The following is a 19,771-nucleotide window of genomic DNA, read 5'->3' on the forward strand; positions in this document are numbered from 1 at the left end:
ATTCAGGCCTTGAACACCAGTCGATGATGTGTTTCTTTAGAAGTGAAAGTCTTACATCCAGCTGTGTACACGGAAAGTATTTTGGACTCCTGCTGAGAAATGAAAAGCATCAACTGCCCTGTGTATGTTTCCGGGCCAATTAGTCAGTCATATCTTTCTAATACGGTACTTTTTTAAGTTATTCACAGGCTAGTCATACATTTGGAGGATGAGTATTTGTTTTCTTAGCTGGGATGAATAAATCAAAATGACTTGTAGCCTTTAAATCAAATCTGGTCAAATGTCTGGAATTTAATAACTTTTCCATAAAAACAGATGGTTCGAGGTAAAGTACTTAAGCCTGTCACTGTCTTTATGGATGGTTTAATGAGGAAGAGGAAGGAGTGAAGAGTGTTTTGTTGATGGATAACTGCATGACAGGTTGTGCGGAGTGTTGCAGCAGCTGTATGTTTAGTGTAGCCTGACTCAGGTTTGACAGGTTTAGTTTTGTAGTGCCCCATCAGCTACTACATTAATTAAAGTCATCAAGAAATTGAACTAGTTGAATACAGTATAGTTATACAGTTATACAGCATAGCACTTAATGAGATGAATTAATCTTTTTCATTTTGACTTCCCTATTTCCACCTGAGCTGCTTTTATCTCGAGTAAAAAAGGCCGTAAATCCAATATTCATGAGTGGACAGTCAGCGCCCTCAGAAGGACTGTTCTCACCTTACATATCTGTCAGTATTGTAGTCATTACTCAATGTAGGATTAAGGGCATTTTCACATGTACCTTGTTTGGTCAGGTATTTAGGACTTTTGGTTTGCTATGAGGTTTGTAGATGTGAATTTGTTGTGGTCTAAATAGCCAACCAGTCTTAAACATGTATTCTGAGTCCTTCTGGTTTGTTTACAGTGAGGAGGAGTTCATTTAAAGCAGTGGTTCTCAATCTTTTTCTATCGGGCCCACCTTCGGAGGATAAAAAAAATCTCCAGGCCCCCCTCAACCCCAACAACATTGTAACAGTGGTGCAATTATAACTTTTATTGAAAGAAACAGCAATACTGTAACAATACTTTTTGCTTGAACAACGCAAATAAACTCAACCAGACTGCTCCCTGAGACAATATTTTTCCAAATAAAAATAGGAAATCTGGAATAATCTTACAACTATGACAATAAAGTTACTTCTTTTAGAACATCAAACAAATTTTTGTAACAAAGATGAACATTTTAACAATATCAGTAGCTGCAGTAAGTAATCTCAGTGAGAAGTGCAAACTGTACAAAATGTGCAAAAACAGAAACATTGCACAGTTTTCTTTTCCAGTCCAATCCTTGTCCATTCTCCAAACCTAAACTGTTTGTCTCGTGTAGTGACCATGGCAGTAGATTTGTTTGTTGTACGCCCCTAAAATGAGTCCAGGGTACTCCAACACTAAAACATTAGTTCCACCTGATACATATTCATGCCCCCCCCCCCCCCCCCCCCCCCACAGGAGGTCCACCCCACAGTTTCAGAAACACTGCCTTAAAAGAAGTTATGCAGGCTTATAATCACAACAAAAGATGAAAAAAAACACACACACAAAAAAAACAAAACAATGGAAGATGTTATAAACTAATTAAAGTCAAGAACAAGGAGATGCATACATTATTAATGATGGCAGGACATCATGCACAGTTTTATACTTTGCTTCAGTAGACCAAATTTATACAAAACCCACAAACTTCCATGATTATCAGTTCACTAGCGCATCTTTGTGGAGATTTGGTCCAATATTTATGTTTTGTTAGAATTTTTTTTATTCTTTATGCTAACATGTAGCCATAATGTAAGAGGCAGTCAGTAAACAGATGGAATGACAAAATGAACTGTAGGTTTGTGCAAGTTTATTATGGAGTGTTGTGTTTTTTGCATTGATGTAGCTATCACAGAAATAGCAGGCCTTTAGGCATGAAGCACACATTGACAAGATAAAATTTTAATTCTCTTAATATTTAACATTAATACTGAATTGAAATACATAAGCTCCCAGTGGGTTGGAGAAAGGAATGAAACAAAAGGTTGAAGCTTTGAATCAGACAGCATTAGAGTTCATTGTATTTGATTACCCTCCATACCTAATCTATACCCTTTTTTTCATTTGTGAAGCAATATAATACGTAATCTTGAAGGAGTGACAGAATGAAAAGCTAAAGCATTGGAATTGAGATTTGACAATGAGCCTGTAAAGCCTAAGAATATATCTAAAAATACTGCTACTACTACTACTACTACTACTACTACTACTACTACTACTAATAATAATAATAATAATAATAATAATAAGTGGTCCCAGGCACAACAAACCCTGCCCTTTGCATATACTTTAGCTTATTTTGGCATTGATCCAGCTGATGTCATCTTGTCTGTGCATGTGCTGATGTCAGCATATCAATTATGTGCCAAGTTTAAATTAAAATTACATGAAATTGATGTCATTGGCAATCTATAAAGGCAATTTGGTATGAATTCAGCCAATAGTTTTGCTGCTAGGAACATGTGAATTTTTGCCCATTATAAGTAAATGGGGGGGGGGGGGGGGGTGTATTTAAAAATTTAAAAAAAAAATTGAAATTTTGACCTACTTTTTCCAAAATGTAATGACATCTATTCTGGGTCACTGGCAATCTATAAACCCAATTTGGTATGAATTCAAGCAATGGTTTTGATGCAACAGACGTTAGAAATTTCAGCCATTGTAAGTAAATTAGGAAAAAAAAAGATTTAAAAAATTCAGAAAAATAAATACGGACTTGACCTACTGTTCCCAAAATGTAATCAGATCTATTCTGGGTCACTGGCAATCTATAAACCCAATTTAGTATGAATTCAACCAATAGTTTTGCTGCTAGAGTGTTAACAAACAAAGAATCAAACTAGAAGCACTCGGAGAGTGCAGAACTCCGCCAAGGCATATCCCCCGATCACCACCAAAATTGAATCATTTTTTCCTTGTACCAGTATCAACATTTCCTGAAATTTTCATCCAAATCTGTCCATAACTTTTTGAATTATCTTGCACACGGTCAGACAGACAGACAGATAGACAAACAGACAGACAAACCAACGCCGGCAAAAACATAACCTCTTTGGCGGCGGTAACAAACCAAACCAAAAGCAATACCCTATGCCTCCCCTTTGGGGGGGTGGGGTAATGATAACAAAATAAACTAGAAGCACTTGGAGAGCGCAGACCTCTGCCAAGGCAGGTCAGTGCCCTGGATTTGGATGAAAATTTCAGGAAATGTTGAAACTGGCACAAGGAACAAATGATTAAATTTTGGTGGTGATCGGGGGTGGGGGGGTGGGGTGCACTGATCTGCCTCGGTGGAGGTCTGCGCTGTCTTTTCTAGAAAAGCACTCTTAGAGTGCAGATCTCTGCCAAGGCAGATCAGTGGCCCCCCCACCCCCGATCACCACCAAAATTTAATCATTTGTTCTTTGTTCCAGTATCAAAATTTCCTGAAATTTTCATCCAAATCCATCCATAACTTTTTGAGTTATCTTGCACACAGGCAAACAGACAGACAGACAAACAGACAGACAAACCAACGCCAACAAAAACATAACCTCCTCGGCGGAGGTAACAATTGTACCTAATTACATTGAGTTATTTGTGTCTTAATGATGAGATCATAATAACAAACTTCACATATACATCCATACATTTCTCAGTTTCTTCATAATACTTCCCTGTATTTGTTAAAATTATACGTTATTCTTGAGTGACGTGAGGCTGATCTCACCTGCCTACATTTGTGAAAGGTCACCTGATGTCACCTCCAACTTTTTTTATGGGAATATGCTCTGAACCAGAGTCAGAAACCATGAGCTGATGAAGTGAGCTGCTAACTAACTCTGTGGTGCTACTTAGTGTTTCTACCATGGTTTTGTTTAGTTTGGTTTATCCTGGGTCTGGTGAGGCAGGAGGGTGGCGTTATTTCTCTTTAATTTTTCTTTTAATGTCATATAAATCCGAAGGAAAGACCGAAACAGACAGGTAGTTTGTCTGTCTTTTGTCCTGAGATGTGAATTAAAAGGAATTCACCCATAAAACAGTTCACTCCATACTGTAAAAAACTGTGTAGTGTTAGCCAGCGTTGGTCAAATGGAGGTTAAACAGTCCATTTGTTGGGGATTCTTTACAGTGGTAGGTGAATAAACACAGTGGTGTGGTGGGCATGCTCAGAACAGTGTGTGTTTGTTGGCAAATGCTCTGTAATACAGAGGAATGATAAGTACAGTATCAGACTCACTTTCATATATCTGTCAGCACAAAACCTTCAAAGTGTCTTTCCAGTATGAATATTTCTATTGGATCAAGTAATTGTTTTCCCCAGGGTACGACTCTAATGGACAGATAGTGTTCTATTGACTGATGTCTAAACCTTTTTCCATACTCCTCTAAGAGAGCCATCTGCTGTTCATAACACTTTTTTTTTTTTTTGCTGTGACTGACTGGCCCGTCCTGCTCTGTTTCTGTGTCTGAAGCTGCTGAATAACAATGGGGAGGCTGTGGAAGGGACCAACGGAGAGCTACATGAAAAGGTAAAAACTGCACTGCAGAGCAACACTATAACACCGGCACACACAGAGGTGGGTGCACACCTTATGAAAGCTCTGGAGGAAGGAATTAATGTGTCTATGATTTGAAGCCAGACCAGTGATGCCTACACATATAAAGAGGAAGCACACTCTGGAACATGTCACTGATTGTTTTGTATGTATTTTATTGTTATGATTATTATTATTTTTTTTTTACGTATGCTCATGTTATCCCTTGACATATTTGTTCATTAGAGACCATTCTTTCATGTCCGATACTGATGCTGATATTACAAATTTCAGATTTGTTTCATGCAGGTATTTACTGATCTGATACACAAGAAGAAGCCTGAGCCACAGACCATGTTGAAAAAGGCTCTAATTCCTAAATGATTGATGATCTATTTTTTTTAACCCATAAGGACCCATTATAACTTTTTTGTCTATTCCCAAATTAAATTTTCTCTATTTGTAACCTTTCTTAAGTGATTTATCACCATTTATTCTAATATTATGCTCTGTATTTTGCAGTTTTAAGTGAAAATCAGGTGTTTTCCCGTATTTAATTTACTGATCATGCAGATGTTCATCAAAGCTCAGATTAAAGTTTAGTGTTATTATAACAAAAACAGAGAAAACTCAAGAAACTGAACTGCACAAGAAAGGGAAAGGATTTTTTCACATTGTAGTGTTTGTTTTTTTTTTATCTAGTGAGTTCATCTCCTTTATCTTTAATGGAATTCCAGTTATATACAACATGAACCATAACCCATAAAGACCCAAACATCCACCATCGACCCAAACCATCTACTGATCTAAAATGTTTAATACCTGTTAATCCACTAATCCTATCAATACATGGAGGGGGATCTATGCCATTTATTACGAGGGTCTATTATAGTAAAGGGAGAGCCTTGGGCAGGAAACACATCACTTGACTGCTCACTAAACGACCAAAAACATTTTTAAAGTACACCTGAATGCAGATTATACATGGTACTCACAGGCTGTTTAATGTGTAACTCGTTTATATAAATATTATTATTTTTTACGTTATTTTATGTGACCCCTATCATCTTCTCCGTGTGAGACAGGTGTGTGTGTGTGTGTGTGTGTGTGTGTGTGTGTGTGTGGGGGGGGGGGGGGGGGGGGGGGGGGTGCACCCTAACACCCTAACACCCTCTATTGACAAGCCGCCATTTCAGGGTTCTAAGTATATGTCAATTCTAACATTACAACAGTATGATCACCACTTTCAGCCTCTTACATCAGTCAACCCAAGTTACTATGACAACAGATTCATCAATTATCTTCTCCATATATACATTTAGACGGACAGCAACGCATACTGGCCATCTTGAAGAAAAACAAAGACATCAGTATTGTATACCTTTTATGCACCAATTATGTACTATAATCAGATGGTAAAGATTTTCTACTAAAATGACAATGGTTGCTGAACATTTTTCAACCTTAAAATTAGTTCTGAAATTATAGTAGTAATTTCAAGTCATTTGTCTGTCAAAAATACAATTATTTTCTTGTTATTAATTGTCAGATTTATTAAGTTGATATATTTGACCACTACTTGTGAATCAACCCTTCAAGATTCATCACTTTTTTGTGACATTTTATAGATGTTTCAGATAGCATGAACTTAACTGCCTATCCTAGCTACTATCAGCTGAAGATACCAGTGTTTGTTATATGTTATATGTGTTATACCAGTGTTTTTCAACCAGCCTCAAATTCAAATGGGGTCCCTGAAATTTCTAGTAATTGATAAAAAATTTTTAAAAACTTACTAATAAAAAATATATGGTGAATTGAAAGAGACAATCACAATCCATAAAAGACATGATAAACTGTGAAGCTGAAACTGAGGCACTGTGGTACTGTTTATCTTTCAAATGTTCATTAAGATGCTGCATCTCTTTCATAATTCATAGTCTGAGTTCTTGTTTGTTCAGTATTAATTGTCAGCCTTGTAAATCCAAGCTGGACTGACTGTACATATCCTGACCAAGGAAAATAAAATTCTCCCTTTGTGCAGTAATCTACACCTGGCTTTTCTGCCTCCGTCCATAATAATATACATTATATAGTTTAAATGTCATCTAAAATTAACATTTATTTGCAACATAGTATAGCAAACTATTACATGATCAAAAACAAATTAATTTTAACAACAAAAAAAAAAAAGTCTCTGTATTGAATGTCTGGGGTCGCCAGAAATTTGTGATGTTAAAATGGGGTCATGATCCAAAAAAGGTTGGGAACCACTGGGTTACACCATGGACATGTTGTCAGTTCATCACAGGGCTAACATATATAAATGAACAAACATTCACTGTCACATTCACACCTATGTGAGATTTGGACAAAGTAACTTATTAAGGTGCATGTCTTTAGGTTGAACTGTATCTTGACCAAGGCTGCTTCTAATAAACATAACCTAAATTTAATGATGTCTTCAAACAAAAAGTGGAGACAAAAGGACCAGGTCATTTTATTTGGTATGACTGAAAACATTTTTCACTCAGAAAACAGTATTGACCCTGGTCTGCATTTTATTGAATGTTAAAGTAGGCTTTCACAGTGCTCTATTCATTTCAGAAGGCATTCACAGTGCACCCACTAGCATTTCAGATTACATTAGATAATAATTGCATATTCTTCTTATCATGCAACCTATGGTATTTTGTATTTTTTCTTAATATTGAAATTATTGCATCAGTGTATCCCTGATATTTAGATTCCTAGATGTGCAATAATCATAATCAACAAAGTGTAATAATCAACAGTAATCAACAGTGTGCAATAATTGCTGTAATTACCACTCAGTGTCCTCTGCACTTAATTAGGTGTGAGTGTGTGTCTTGACTGAATGGGATAGTGGCATTGGCTGTGTGTTGTTTTTACTGTTTTTACTGTTTAGGTTTTCATTGTTTTTTGGTTTTTTTTCCCCTATTTAATACTATTTAAATATTTAGCATTTCATTTTTTTTTTTTTTCACATTTGTTTAGTCAAGCAGTACCAACTCTATAAAGCACATCAGAATTTCCTTGTATGCTCTGTGTACACTGTAAAAAATGACCCTAGAATCAACACCAAAAAGTTGTAAAATTTCAACATAAAACAAGTGTAAGTGAAAATTACTTTATTTGAAAAGATTTTTGTGTTAACAATAAAATCAAGTATAGCTGTTGTTTTTACGGGAAGAATATGTTAATTAACAAAACCAGATTTGTATGTAGAAATTATGTATTTCTATTGTTTTGTGAAAATACAACTGTAAATTGAAAAACAATGTGGTGCCATTTAAATTGCAATGTTGAAATAACAGCCTATTCTCATCCTTTTTTTTTTTTTAATAAAAAAGTAAATTAAACATTTTAAACATGTACCACTGAAATCCAATGTTAAATATACATGTTTAAAATGTTAAATCTTGTTTGATGTATTTTTTTTACAGTATTGTCTGATAACCACAGTTGTCAGTTTTTGTTTTTGTTTTTTTTTCATAAAAATAACAGGATTTTTTTTTTTACAGTGTATACAATGACAATAAAAGAAGTCTTGAATCTTGATTTTGAATCTACAAATTAAATATACTGCATATTCACATTTATTCGTAGTGTTACACATGTACGACACACGATATATTTGTTCAGAAACACACAAGGACTTTTTTAAAACTCAAGAGTTAAAAGACATGCAGCTGTCTACTGTATAAAAATGTCCGGATAAATATTAGATGTTAGGAGATGGGGTTAAGCTGTGACCTGTCAAAAGTCCAAACAAATTAAGACAGTCTGTGGTCAGACTCTGTGAGAGTGTTGGATCGACCAAACACATTAGAGGTAGATGCAGAGAGAGTAGGAGAGGGAAAGAGTTCAGACGTGTTGTTTGGTCGATGTTAGCAGAGTGGCTTGTGGCTCTTATGGTGGTTTCCATAAGTCTCCTTAGCGCTATACATAAGTCTGTCAGAGCACTTTACTGACTTTCAGAGGCCCTCGGGGAGCCCACATGTATATATACCCCCACATACTTAAATTATGAGACATGAACTTTTAGCTTGAAACCCACTGAACTGAAAACCGACTGAAGTCAGAGGGACACGTATGCATAAAACATGTAACACCAGGTCATCCCATGTTCACTGCAGGATTGTTATAAAAACCCTGGAAACATCTGAGTGCTGCGCTATGATGCCCTTTTACTAAATGATGATGTTTGGTTTGTGTGCATGTATCATCTTTAAGTGCTCATTCCTTCATTCCTGTGTGTGTGCGTTTCTATGCTGTTTCTAGTCTAGACTCACTTTATTGAGAATATACTGCACTTTAATCATTTTTTTGTCCATATGTGTAATAAGTGCATGTTTTCACAGGGGATCAATGGGTGTATTCCTTCATTGTACCACTCAAGAGAAAGGAGAAGTGAAGTCATTCTGAGAGGAGGGGTCGCGTCAGAAAAAGAGGCCCTACTTCTGGGTAGGTTTTTTTTTTGTAATCAACTGTTTTTATTGGTTTTAAATTTCAATTTGCAAAAGTAAACAAACAAATTCAACATTACAATTACAAACATTACACAACAACAAGTGAACACTACACCTACACTACAAAAAAAAAAAAAAAACCTCCACACCCCCTTCCTCCACAACGTTTTACCCCTCTGTTTGGGACACAAAATTTGGAATTGAGCTTTTGACAAATAAAATAAAAATCAAATAACTGAATAAACAGAATATTAATCAGGATTACAAACAAGACATTTAGATATACCACAGATGAAAGTCTCAAAAGTCATGACTACTTCTGGGTAAGTTTTAAACAAAGTATAGCATTTTTTCAGCCAAGGATTGTGTTTAAAGTATTAAAAAAAATAGATATATCACTTTATTCCACTTAATTAGCTTAATTAGCGAATTCCAAACTATAATTTTATAATAAACACTGATATTGTGATCTATAAAGATGTCCTCTCCTTCTTCCTATTACAATATTCCCCATTTTCCCCTGAATGACATCATCTATAACACAAATAAACCAACCACATACAACATACAACAGTGGGCAATTTACTATTTACTGCTAAAATGTCATATTTATTTCCTTTCTAATATCAATATTGATACCAGTATTAATGTGTTGTGTCTGTTTTACTCAAATAATCTCAATAATAATCTCAAAATTGCACTTTTTTATCACTAAATGAGTCTGAATCAAATCAATATTAGATCAAATTGAATCATGATTAATCAATTCAGAACCTTATGGTAAATAAACTGAACTTACATAGAACATTTTATACACCTTCATAGTGCCCAAAACACTTTACACGGTCTCACATTCACACTTTTATACCAGTATACAGTACAAGGTTCAGTGTCTTACCCAAGGACACTTTGACATGTGGACAGTCGGAGCTGGGGTTCAAACCGTCAACCCTTCGGTCATTGGATGACCCGCTCTACCAACTGAGCAACAGTCACCCTTATGAACTGATTAAGGAAAATGGCCATGATACCCAGCCCTAGAAAACACAATTCTCTAAAAAAATTAATAAAATTGTTTAAATACCAAACAGTAGGGTATTATACAATCAAAAATATTAGCACAAATGAAACTACCTTAACCATAAGATCATTCAAATGGCTTGTAAAATAAAAATTCAATTTCTATCCTGTAATATACACATTTTGATATCAACCATGACATGACATATTAGCCTATAAGCTAATTAACTGATACAAATAAAGCTGAGAGATAGCTAAAAGAATGAATAACAATAATGAGCGGTTATGAAACAGAACAAGCATGTCTGCAAATGGGAACTATTAGGACTAAATCTGCCTTGCTAAATACAATAGGCTGTTATTGTATTTTCAGCCATAATGAGGGCACTTGGAGAGACAAATATTTTCTGAGGTGGTCTCAGTGGAAAAAAACAATGTTGTATGGAATCCATGGGAAACACTGACAGCAAATGAGCTGCTTCAATGCTGTTTTCATTTAGGATTCCAAGTCAGAGTTTTACCTTTCAATACACCAGACAAAAAAAAAAAAAGATGAGCAGAAGGTAACTGCATCCAAATGTATGTTATTGTGTAAAAAGAATGTTGTATACTTTAAATTTTAGATCAGGTCCATTTGCGTGCATTCCTGTTGGGGGGTTTCATCCTTAAGAATGTGATGTAAATGTAATTTGGCTGCAGTGTGAAAGGTCATAAATGTGTGAATACAGTGATCCTTCCTCTGGGCTTTTTGTTTCCAGCATTTGCTGCTTCCAAGAATCCTTCCAGTACACAGCTCCACATGAATTATGCACATAGGGGGATTATGAAATCATCGACTGGAAACTTACTGACGGTTATTAGACCAAATTTAATTTCCAAAGAAACTGATGCTTGATGCAGGAATGCCTCTAAATTGATTCCTTTGAATTTCAAGTGTTGAGTGACTTAGAATAGCATTAAGAATAACTGAGCACACATAGTAGATTCACTGAAATGTATAATAGAACACTCATTTTTGCTTATACTACTGCCGTGATGATTCCTCCCTCAAAAACACACATTTCAACCAGACCCACTGAACCAGACTGACACATCCCACCACAGAGGAGACTGAAACATAAACCACCTAAACCCTGCTGACTCTGCTTGCCTTTCTCTGTCCTTTCCTCTCTCGCCGGCTGACTAAATCCTCCTCCCGCCTGTCTCATTTCTTCCTCCTATCTTCTTTCACCCTCACAAAGATGCATCTCCCTCTGTGCGGGGCCTACAGTGCCCGCTGACTGAATTAATTTCAGCTGCTTTTGTTTCTCCCTGTCACATAAATCCACTTTTTATACAGCGTGCGCAGCCGTATGGGAAAAGACACATGCGGACGGTGGGTCTGGCGTGTCGAGATCGTACAGAGGCTTTGTCCAGAGCAGAGCAGAGCAGAGCGGGGGGAAGCGGCGGTACATTTATCTCTCTTAGTGGCTCAGAGAAAATCCAAATATGAAGGAGAGTGGAGGCAAGGCTCTCTATCATCCACCACAGCTGCCTCTAATCTACAGATACTGAGATTGACCAAAATAATAAAAACACACATCTGCCTCATTTTTAAAAACAAGAATAGGGTGGTAAACACATGGATTTTCACTGCGCTGTAGTGTTTTCATAAGATATCACAAATGAGGATGACTGATGCATTAATGCACACACAGCCTGTGTTCGAACTATAGGGGGTGAATGAGTGTATTATTGAAAAGTCAATATTATGATGAGATTTTTGAGCAGGAAAAAGCTAATAACCAGTTAATTTACCATTATGGTCCAACTGCACTTCCTCCCTGGGAAAAAAAAAATCAATACAACAAGAAATGAACTATATTTAACCTTCTGGAATCATTCATAAACATGAAGCCACTTTTATGAAAAGAAATGAAGTAATGGCATCCCATTATGAGGACTATGACTTGTGTTTATTAGTACCTCCTACTACACTCATTTCTGTAAATAATGAATAACTGAGCCACTGAATTATACACACAACATAAAGTGTAAAGTTATGCACCCTAAATATCCTATTTTATGCTACACATCCATGTTGGAGTGTGTGGTAAATACAATAAATTGTTGAATAAAAGGATCAACCTCCCCCACACCTACACACACACACATACACACACACACACACTTGAAGACTCTGATTGTCTCACACTATGTAAAGTATCTTATTAAATAGTTCCTTTACTTGTTTACAAGACTAACACTTTGTTATCTCTAACCTAATAATAATAGGTAACTTGTTAATGGGAGAATTGTTTGCCTGTGTCCATTTATGTGAGAATGTGATTTATGCACCAGATTCATGTTCTTCATCAGTTAAAATAATTATTACACATACAAACATTGCACACTGAGTCCAATGAATTAATAATTTGAAGTTTGAAGTTTTTTACACCCTGAAGGGGAGGCAAGGGGTATTGTTTTTGGTATGGTTTGTTTCTTTGTTAACACTCTAGCAGCAAAACTATTGGTTGAATTCATACCAAATTGGGTTTATAGATTGCCAATGACCAAGAATAGATCTGATTACATTTTGGGAACAGTAGGTCAAAGTTCAAATTTTTTAATGATTTTTTTTTTCTAATTTCCCATTAACTTATAATGGGAAAAATTTCAAATGTCTGGCAGCAAAATGTTTGGTTGAATTCATACCAAACTGGGTTTATAGATTGCCAGGGACACAGAACAGATGTGGTTACATCTTGGGAAAAGTAGGTGAAAGTTCAAATTTTTAATGAATTTTTTTCATCTTTTTTTTCTTGCCATTTACTTATAATGGGCAAAATTTCAAATGTCTATAAAAACATCAATTTTGTTTCAATTTACTTCAAACTTGGCATATATACTGTATATAGAGGCAATTATATGTGCTGACATCACCACATGCATAGACATGATGACATCAGCTGGATTGATGCCAAAATAAGCATTGCAAGGGGTGGGGTTTGTTGTGCCTGGCACCACTTGTTGTTTTATTTTTTTAAATGAACAGTGCATATTAATAAACACAGTTTGTGCCAATATGTAAGATTATAGCCAAGGCTAATTTCCATCTTTAGCCCCTACATAAAACAACATAGTTAACATAAAACAGTACAATCCAGTGTACTCATTCAACAGACAAATAAAACACATTATACATTTATGCTACATTGTACACAACATATATACACACACACAATTTCAGAGTGCCAGATGACTTTATATGAGATTGTGGAGGCAGGTTTGATTGTCCAATAACCATGATTTTAGATATTTAGTGAATGAGCTGAGGGTGGGCAGGTCACGGATAACAGCTGGTAATGTGTTTCAAGTTTGAGAGGCACGGTATGAAAACACAGCCTGGAATTATACAGTCACCTCAGGAACTAGCCCTGGTTGATCTGTTTTGGGTTATCTGTACAAATTCCTGTAGTGGGGCAGGGGCTAACCCACAAAGGATTTTAAAGACCAGGATACAGTCTGCATATTTAATCCCATTTTCCCAGCTCCCATTGGTGTGTTTGTGTTGTGTGTTGGACTTTCAGTCACTCGTCATCGTAGATTTCCTTAATACATTATGTAGATTAATACACATATAGATTAATAGATTATATTTATTTTAGCCTAAAACCAAACCTGAATTTAAGTTAATATACAAAGCACCAAAACACAACAGTAAATGTGCAAACAGCAGCGAAATTGACCTTAAAGAGCTGAAGCTGTAATTTTATTAGTCTCATTAGGTAAAAATTCCAGAATTTTCTTTTGGTGTGTTTAAGCAGTCTGAGAGGACATGAGACATCTGCATCTTGAATGTGTTTAAAAGCTGTACAAATTCTACATGTTTTGTCTAATCTCAGGTGTTTTCATACAAGTAGGAGGGTGTAATATGTGATTGACAGCTGTAGTTACCCACCACTGATCAGATTCTATCCAACTCTAATGCTCGGTTCCAGGTCTCAACATGGAAAAACAACATCAGGTTCATCTATGTTTAGATTTAGTCTTTTGTTTTGGACTAGGAAGACTGCAGATGATATGTACTTTCACATTCTGATGTTTTATCCTCTTATTTCTGCTCCTGCAGCAGTAACTTTATTCATAGCTCAGGAAATTAATCAATCAAATCTGACCTGAATATCAAACTAGCCATAAAAATCTAGGCAGGATAATTTTCTGAACCATTATTTTCCTTTTAAGTCTGTCATTCCCTTTTAAAAGCTTGCTATTTACCATCTATCTTAGCAGGGTGATTCATATGATTTTCAGGCATTGCCAAGATGTTACCATTAACATTTTGTCTTTAAAAACATTACCTCATCTTTAATAATATTTAATTTACCGTATAAAGCTTTTCAAAGTGCTTTACAGCAAATTGGGAAATAAACTGAAGTTAGTACAAGACAAGAAAATGACACCACAAATGATACAATTAGATAATTAAAGCATTCTCTGCCAAATAAAATAAGCTACAAGGAGGCAGTAAGATTGTTGAGACTTCAAGGGTGGACAGTTACCAACACCAAACATCCCAGTGTGTCCAGTTCAACCCCCATCATGTTCTATCTATGCTCCACTTTTCCATTGCTCTGGGTTTAATGCAACAGGACAATGACTATGCTTTAGGAAGGGTGTAAATAGGATTTACTACAAACATCATATTGATTTTAGAGGCATGCTAGAAGCAATCTTGAAAATGAGGTGGGGGTCGGGCTGGGAGGAGGGTCTGTATATTGAGTAGTGAAATTAAAATTAAAGGTTCCGTTTCCCCTGGGGAAAAAGGCTGGAAACTCTGATTTATGTGTTTGATCAAGCTAAAATGCCAAACATTTGCTGTTCTCTGTTTTATATGTCAGCAAATTAAATATAAACATAATTATTTCAACCAAAAAAACTGAAAAAAAAATCTAAACAAATAGCCTAAAGTGGCAATTCTGATTACCTGGGTAACTAACTAGCTAACATCAACTAAACAAGCATAGCTACTCATTTCTAAGAATGTTTAAGGTTCAAGGTGACTTTATTAATACCCATAGGTAGATTTGTTCTGCAGTCTGGAGAGGAGAGGGCATCACAAAAAACATTAAAACCAGGGGACAGATTAAAAACATCACAGACAAAAGACATGGACATGGTACTACCAGCCGTTCGCTGATCATGGTTATAACAGACTAGAAATAAACAGATAAAAAACAGACTACAATAAATAAAAGTCATTAAATATCTCTAAAAATGCCAATATAAAACCTGTGAAAAGCATGATAAAAACATCATGATACAATAATATAATACAAGGGACAATAGATTAAATAAATGATAATTAAGTTAAGACCACATTGAAATAAGACAGAACCCAAGAATTAAAATAAAGCTAAGTGCATCAAGACTTATTTAATCCTATCTATGGGGATCGACTCACTTTCTCCTCTATTTTTAATTGATTTCTGCACAGTGGTATTATTGTGATGCAAGAAATAGGCAGTAAAAATGGTGTGTTTATGGCATCCTGCAGTGTTTCTACATGGACAATATACGTCAGTGTTACATTTGGAATTCAAAGACACACATAGACCCCTCCAGTCCTCTTCTGGTTGCACTGTTCCATGTGAGCAGGCCTGGTGGAAGGAATTGAATTAGGCCTGTCTGTAATTGCCAGCGTTTCGCTACATAAATCAGGGAAATAAATATTGGCTGTGCTGGGTCCTCTGGAGGACGCCACTCTTCCTTCACTCCCCCCTCTGCCCCATTCTCCCTCCTCCCCTCCCCTCCCCTCCCCTCCCCCCTCCCTCTGCATGACTGCCTACCTTTTGCAGGACCTCTCAGAAGTAATCAACTCAAGAGCTGTTTCTGCTCCAGCCAGCATTTTTTATGGAGTCGTGCTGCCGTTTGTTTATTGTGCAGCACTTCATGAGGATGCAGATTGGCTTCTCTGCTGGAGCCTGATGTACCTTTACAAACTAATAACCATTCTCCTGGATCCTACCTCACTTGGCAGCACTCTCTGTCTTTGTCTCCCTGGCCTTCTAACAAGCACTTAAAGCACTCATGAACACAGATAAAGAAAAAAAAAACAGCATCAAAAGCATATTAATTCTAATTCACTCAGACATAATAAATGCCTTGAAAATTAGTCTAATTATTTAAAACTCACTTAAATACACAAACAGGTCAAAAAGAATTGTTGATGTGAATTTGTCACAGATCCCAGGTTTATTTCAAGTCTTTGGTCACCTTCTCACTACACATTTGTCTCATGACATTGTCTTCCCTCTCTGCAGGTGTCATATCGACCTTCCTCCACGTGCATCCATTTGGGGCTAACCTTGAATATCTGTGGTCATACATACAGAGACTGGACTCCAAGGTAAACAGAGATTGATGGACACACTTTTGTATTTAATGATAACCCGAACAACAACAACAACAACAACACAACCTGCTGAAACAGTGTCATTAGCCACTGAAGGACATAACAGACCAGAAGAACAGATGATACTAGTGTTTAAATATAAATGACACATAATGTTTTGTTTTAACAGAATCACTAGTGTGCTGCTATTTTAATTCACTACAATTTTATCAATATATACAATATCACACAGCAGAAATTGGTCTCAAAGGACTTCACCATCTTAACAATATATAACTCCCTCTGTCCTTAGATCAGTGTTTTTCAACGTTGGGGTTGGAACCCCATGTGGGGTCGCCTGGAATTCAAATGGGGTCGCCTGAAATTTCAAGTAATTGATTAAAAAAAAAAAACAGAGAGAGATAGAGAGAGACAATCCCAATCCATAAAAGACATGACAAACTGTGAAGCTGAAACTGAAGCACTGTGGTACTGTATATCTTTCAAATGTTCATTGTGGTCGGTTTCAGATGCTGCAGCTCTTTCATAATTCATAGTTTGAGTTATTGTTTGTTCAGTATTAATTGTCAGCCTTGTAAATCCAAGCTGGACTGACTGTACATATCCTGACCAAGGAAAATAAAATTCTCACTTTGTGCAGTAATCTACACCTGGCTTTTCTGCCTCCGTCCATAATAATATACATTGTATAGACTAAATGTCTTGTAATATTAATGTTTATTTGCAACATAGTATAGCAAACTATTACATGATCAAAAACAAATTAGTTTTAGCAAAAAATGTCTCTATTTTGAATGTCTGGGGTCGCCAGAAATTTGTGATGTTAAAATGGAGTCAAAAAAAGTTGGGAACCACTGGAGATGTGGGTGTCATGATGATATCTGAGTTAGCCAAAGATACCAGTTACATTTGGAACAGTCTGCAAACTTCATTTTAAAAAAATACTCAAAATATAAGCATTTACTAATATTTAAACCTACCCAAGATCATTTCCAAACCATAACCAAGGGGATTTCATTACCAAAACTTAAACAGCAAGATGTGCATCCAAGGGGTCAGGATGCAAATGTTGATGTCTGGCAATTGGCCAAGATTTTTCATGTCCACCATCCACCTTTCTTCCCAAATTAATGTTCATTTGGATGAAAGCATGAATTGGAGTCCCAAGGTCTTGGGCCAAGGGCACCATGACCTCACACAAAGCACAACATACATAACTGCTGGTAACTGAGAATGGCACAAATGTGTTATGATGCACAGATAGTAGATGAATCTGAACTTAGTTCTTGTTTCATGGTTTATTGTATTATTTGGTATACTTGTGATAAATCATTAACAGCTGTATAGAAATATGTTTTGTCACTCAGCAAGTTGTCAGTATGTACAGTATGTATGAATACAGTTAAAACAATTACAGTAAGTCTATTCTTGTACAAAATACTACTTAAAAGCTTAGTTTGGAGCTGTAGTTGGAAAAAAAACTGCTTATTATTAAAAGCACTAGGAGGACACTCAAGTAAAGCTTTGATTTTAACAATATTGTAAAAAAAAAAAAAAAAAGTTCTCTGTGTTTTTCTCCGTTTTTCCATTAACCTTTGTTAAGGTTAGAGGACTTTTGTCATTTATTCACAGTGATAGAAATTGATTGGTTGTGGGGAAAGGAAATACCATAATTTCCGGTCTATAACCCGCTACTTTTTTCTACATGCTGTGAACCCGCGGCTCAAAAATGATGCAGCTAATTTATGTTTTCCGGGCTAACGATCGATCCAGCTGTCAAAGAAGGAAATAGAGCTGCTGCATGTAAGCTTGGCATCAATGAATCGATCTGTGAGACATTGGAGTTGGGGTGGGTGTGGTTCATAGTCAGGTGCAGCCAATATTCCGGAAAGTACGGTAACATAACTTTTGGTTACAAATGGGAAACAGTTCACTTGATTGCAATCTGCATCTTCACTACTAGAGGTCCCTAAATGTCACACAGTGAACTTGTAATAAGAGCCAGTTGATCCTCATCAATGAACTCTTGAACTCTTTCCTCTTCCTGGTTGTTTTCCTCTTCCTGTGTCAGGTGACGGCAGTGGAGTTGGAGCGTCTGATGGTCCGTCTGCCCACCATGTTCAGACAAGAGCTGAGCGGCGTCGGTGCCACTCTGGAGAAAAGATGGAAATTCTGTGGTTTCGACAGCCTCGGCTCAGCGTGACACCTGCAGAACGCGCACACAAACACAGGGAAAACACATCAACCCGAACAAATACACACATCAAACCTTTAATATGTGTGTGCGCGTTCTCCCATTCTGAGTCGGATTCATAGCGGAGCGTCAGATGATGATGTTCAGTCGAGCAGGCACTGGAAAATGTGGAAGAGACAGTGTAGATTTCTCCAAAGAAGAAATCTCCAAACACAAAGTACATCCTGATGTCGAATCAAGCTGAAATAATTGAAATGGACAGGTTGGTTTCACCTGAACTTCACTGCGGATATTTACCTGAGGAGAACCACCACGCAGATCTGAGAACACTCTTTCTGTTTGTTTATGTTGAGCAGTTTTCTAAACCTGAATATTTTGTCTTTTACCTGAATCATGGTCCCTGGTTGTCTAATCATTGATCCACCTGAAGCATAAAATACCCAGTCCTATAGCCAGAGTAAAAAGAAATCGACCCAAAAACAAAACAAAGATGTTGTTCATTGGCAAATAGAACCATGTACATTATCTGGAAATGTTAGATTATAGAGTTTCTACTGGAAAAAAACAAATTTTACTCCCTTAGGCAGGGCTTCTTGTGGTTTGATGGGAGCACAGATTGATCACATCTTCCCTTTGTCACTATTCTCTGAGATTTTTGTTCATCCAGATGGTAACAATTTTCACACCAACTCTGAATTGTTGTCTCTCAGTGTTCAACAGATCTCTTACACATTTATTCTATTTCCATGAACCCAAAAACCTAGTGCTGGTTCAGTATTCATGGTGTTTTTATGTAGCTCTTTATGCATAATTAAATCTCTGCATTTGGTGAACAGTTTAGTTATGAGTAACAACAATGTAAGAGCAATGTAAGTTACTGTCAGAAGCAATCCAACATGAGCCAGTAATTTATGACTCAAGTAGATGCGGAGTTCAACAAAGGTCATTAGGTTCATTCATTCACATCTAGTTGCTGATGGGTTGAATAAGTGAACTCCTGCGGCTGCTGCTATATTGACTGTGACTCTCTGCTCTATGCTCTGACCAAGAAAAGTTGCTAGTTTTTTTGTTGTTCAGCTTTTTT

The 19,771-nt window shown here is 36.5% G+C and overlaps 1 protein-coding gene across 1 annotated transcript in view; it reads left to right on the forward strand.

Moving 5' to 3' along the window:
• LOC115412950 (ecto-NOX disulfide-thiol exchanger 1-like) overlaps positions 1-19,252 on the forward strand; it is a 117,384-nt gene extending 98,132 nt beyond the window's left edge. The window contains exons 12-15 of the mRNA XM_030125635.1: positions 4,524-4,580; positions 8,972-9,074; positions 16,402-16,487; positions 18,565-19,252. Coding sequence (XP_029981495.1) covers positions 4,524-4,580; positions 8,972-9,074; positions 16,402-16,487; positions 18,565-18,696 — 378 coding nt within the window. The 3' untranslated portion in view covers positions 18,697-19,252. The remainder of the gene's footprint in view (positions 1-4,523; positions 4,581-8,971; positions 9,075-16,401; positions 16,488-18,564) is intronic.
• Positions 19,253-19,771: the final 519 nt, after the last annotated feature.

This window comes from Sphaeramia orbicularis, chromosome 21 (genome assembly GCF_902148855.1).
Source record: "Sphaeramia orbicularis chromosome 21, fSphaOr1.1, whole genome shotgun sequence".
Taxonomy (NCBI): Eukaryota; Metazoa; Chordata; class Actinopteri; order Kurtiformes; family Apogonidae; genus Sphaeramia; species Sphaeramia orbicularis.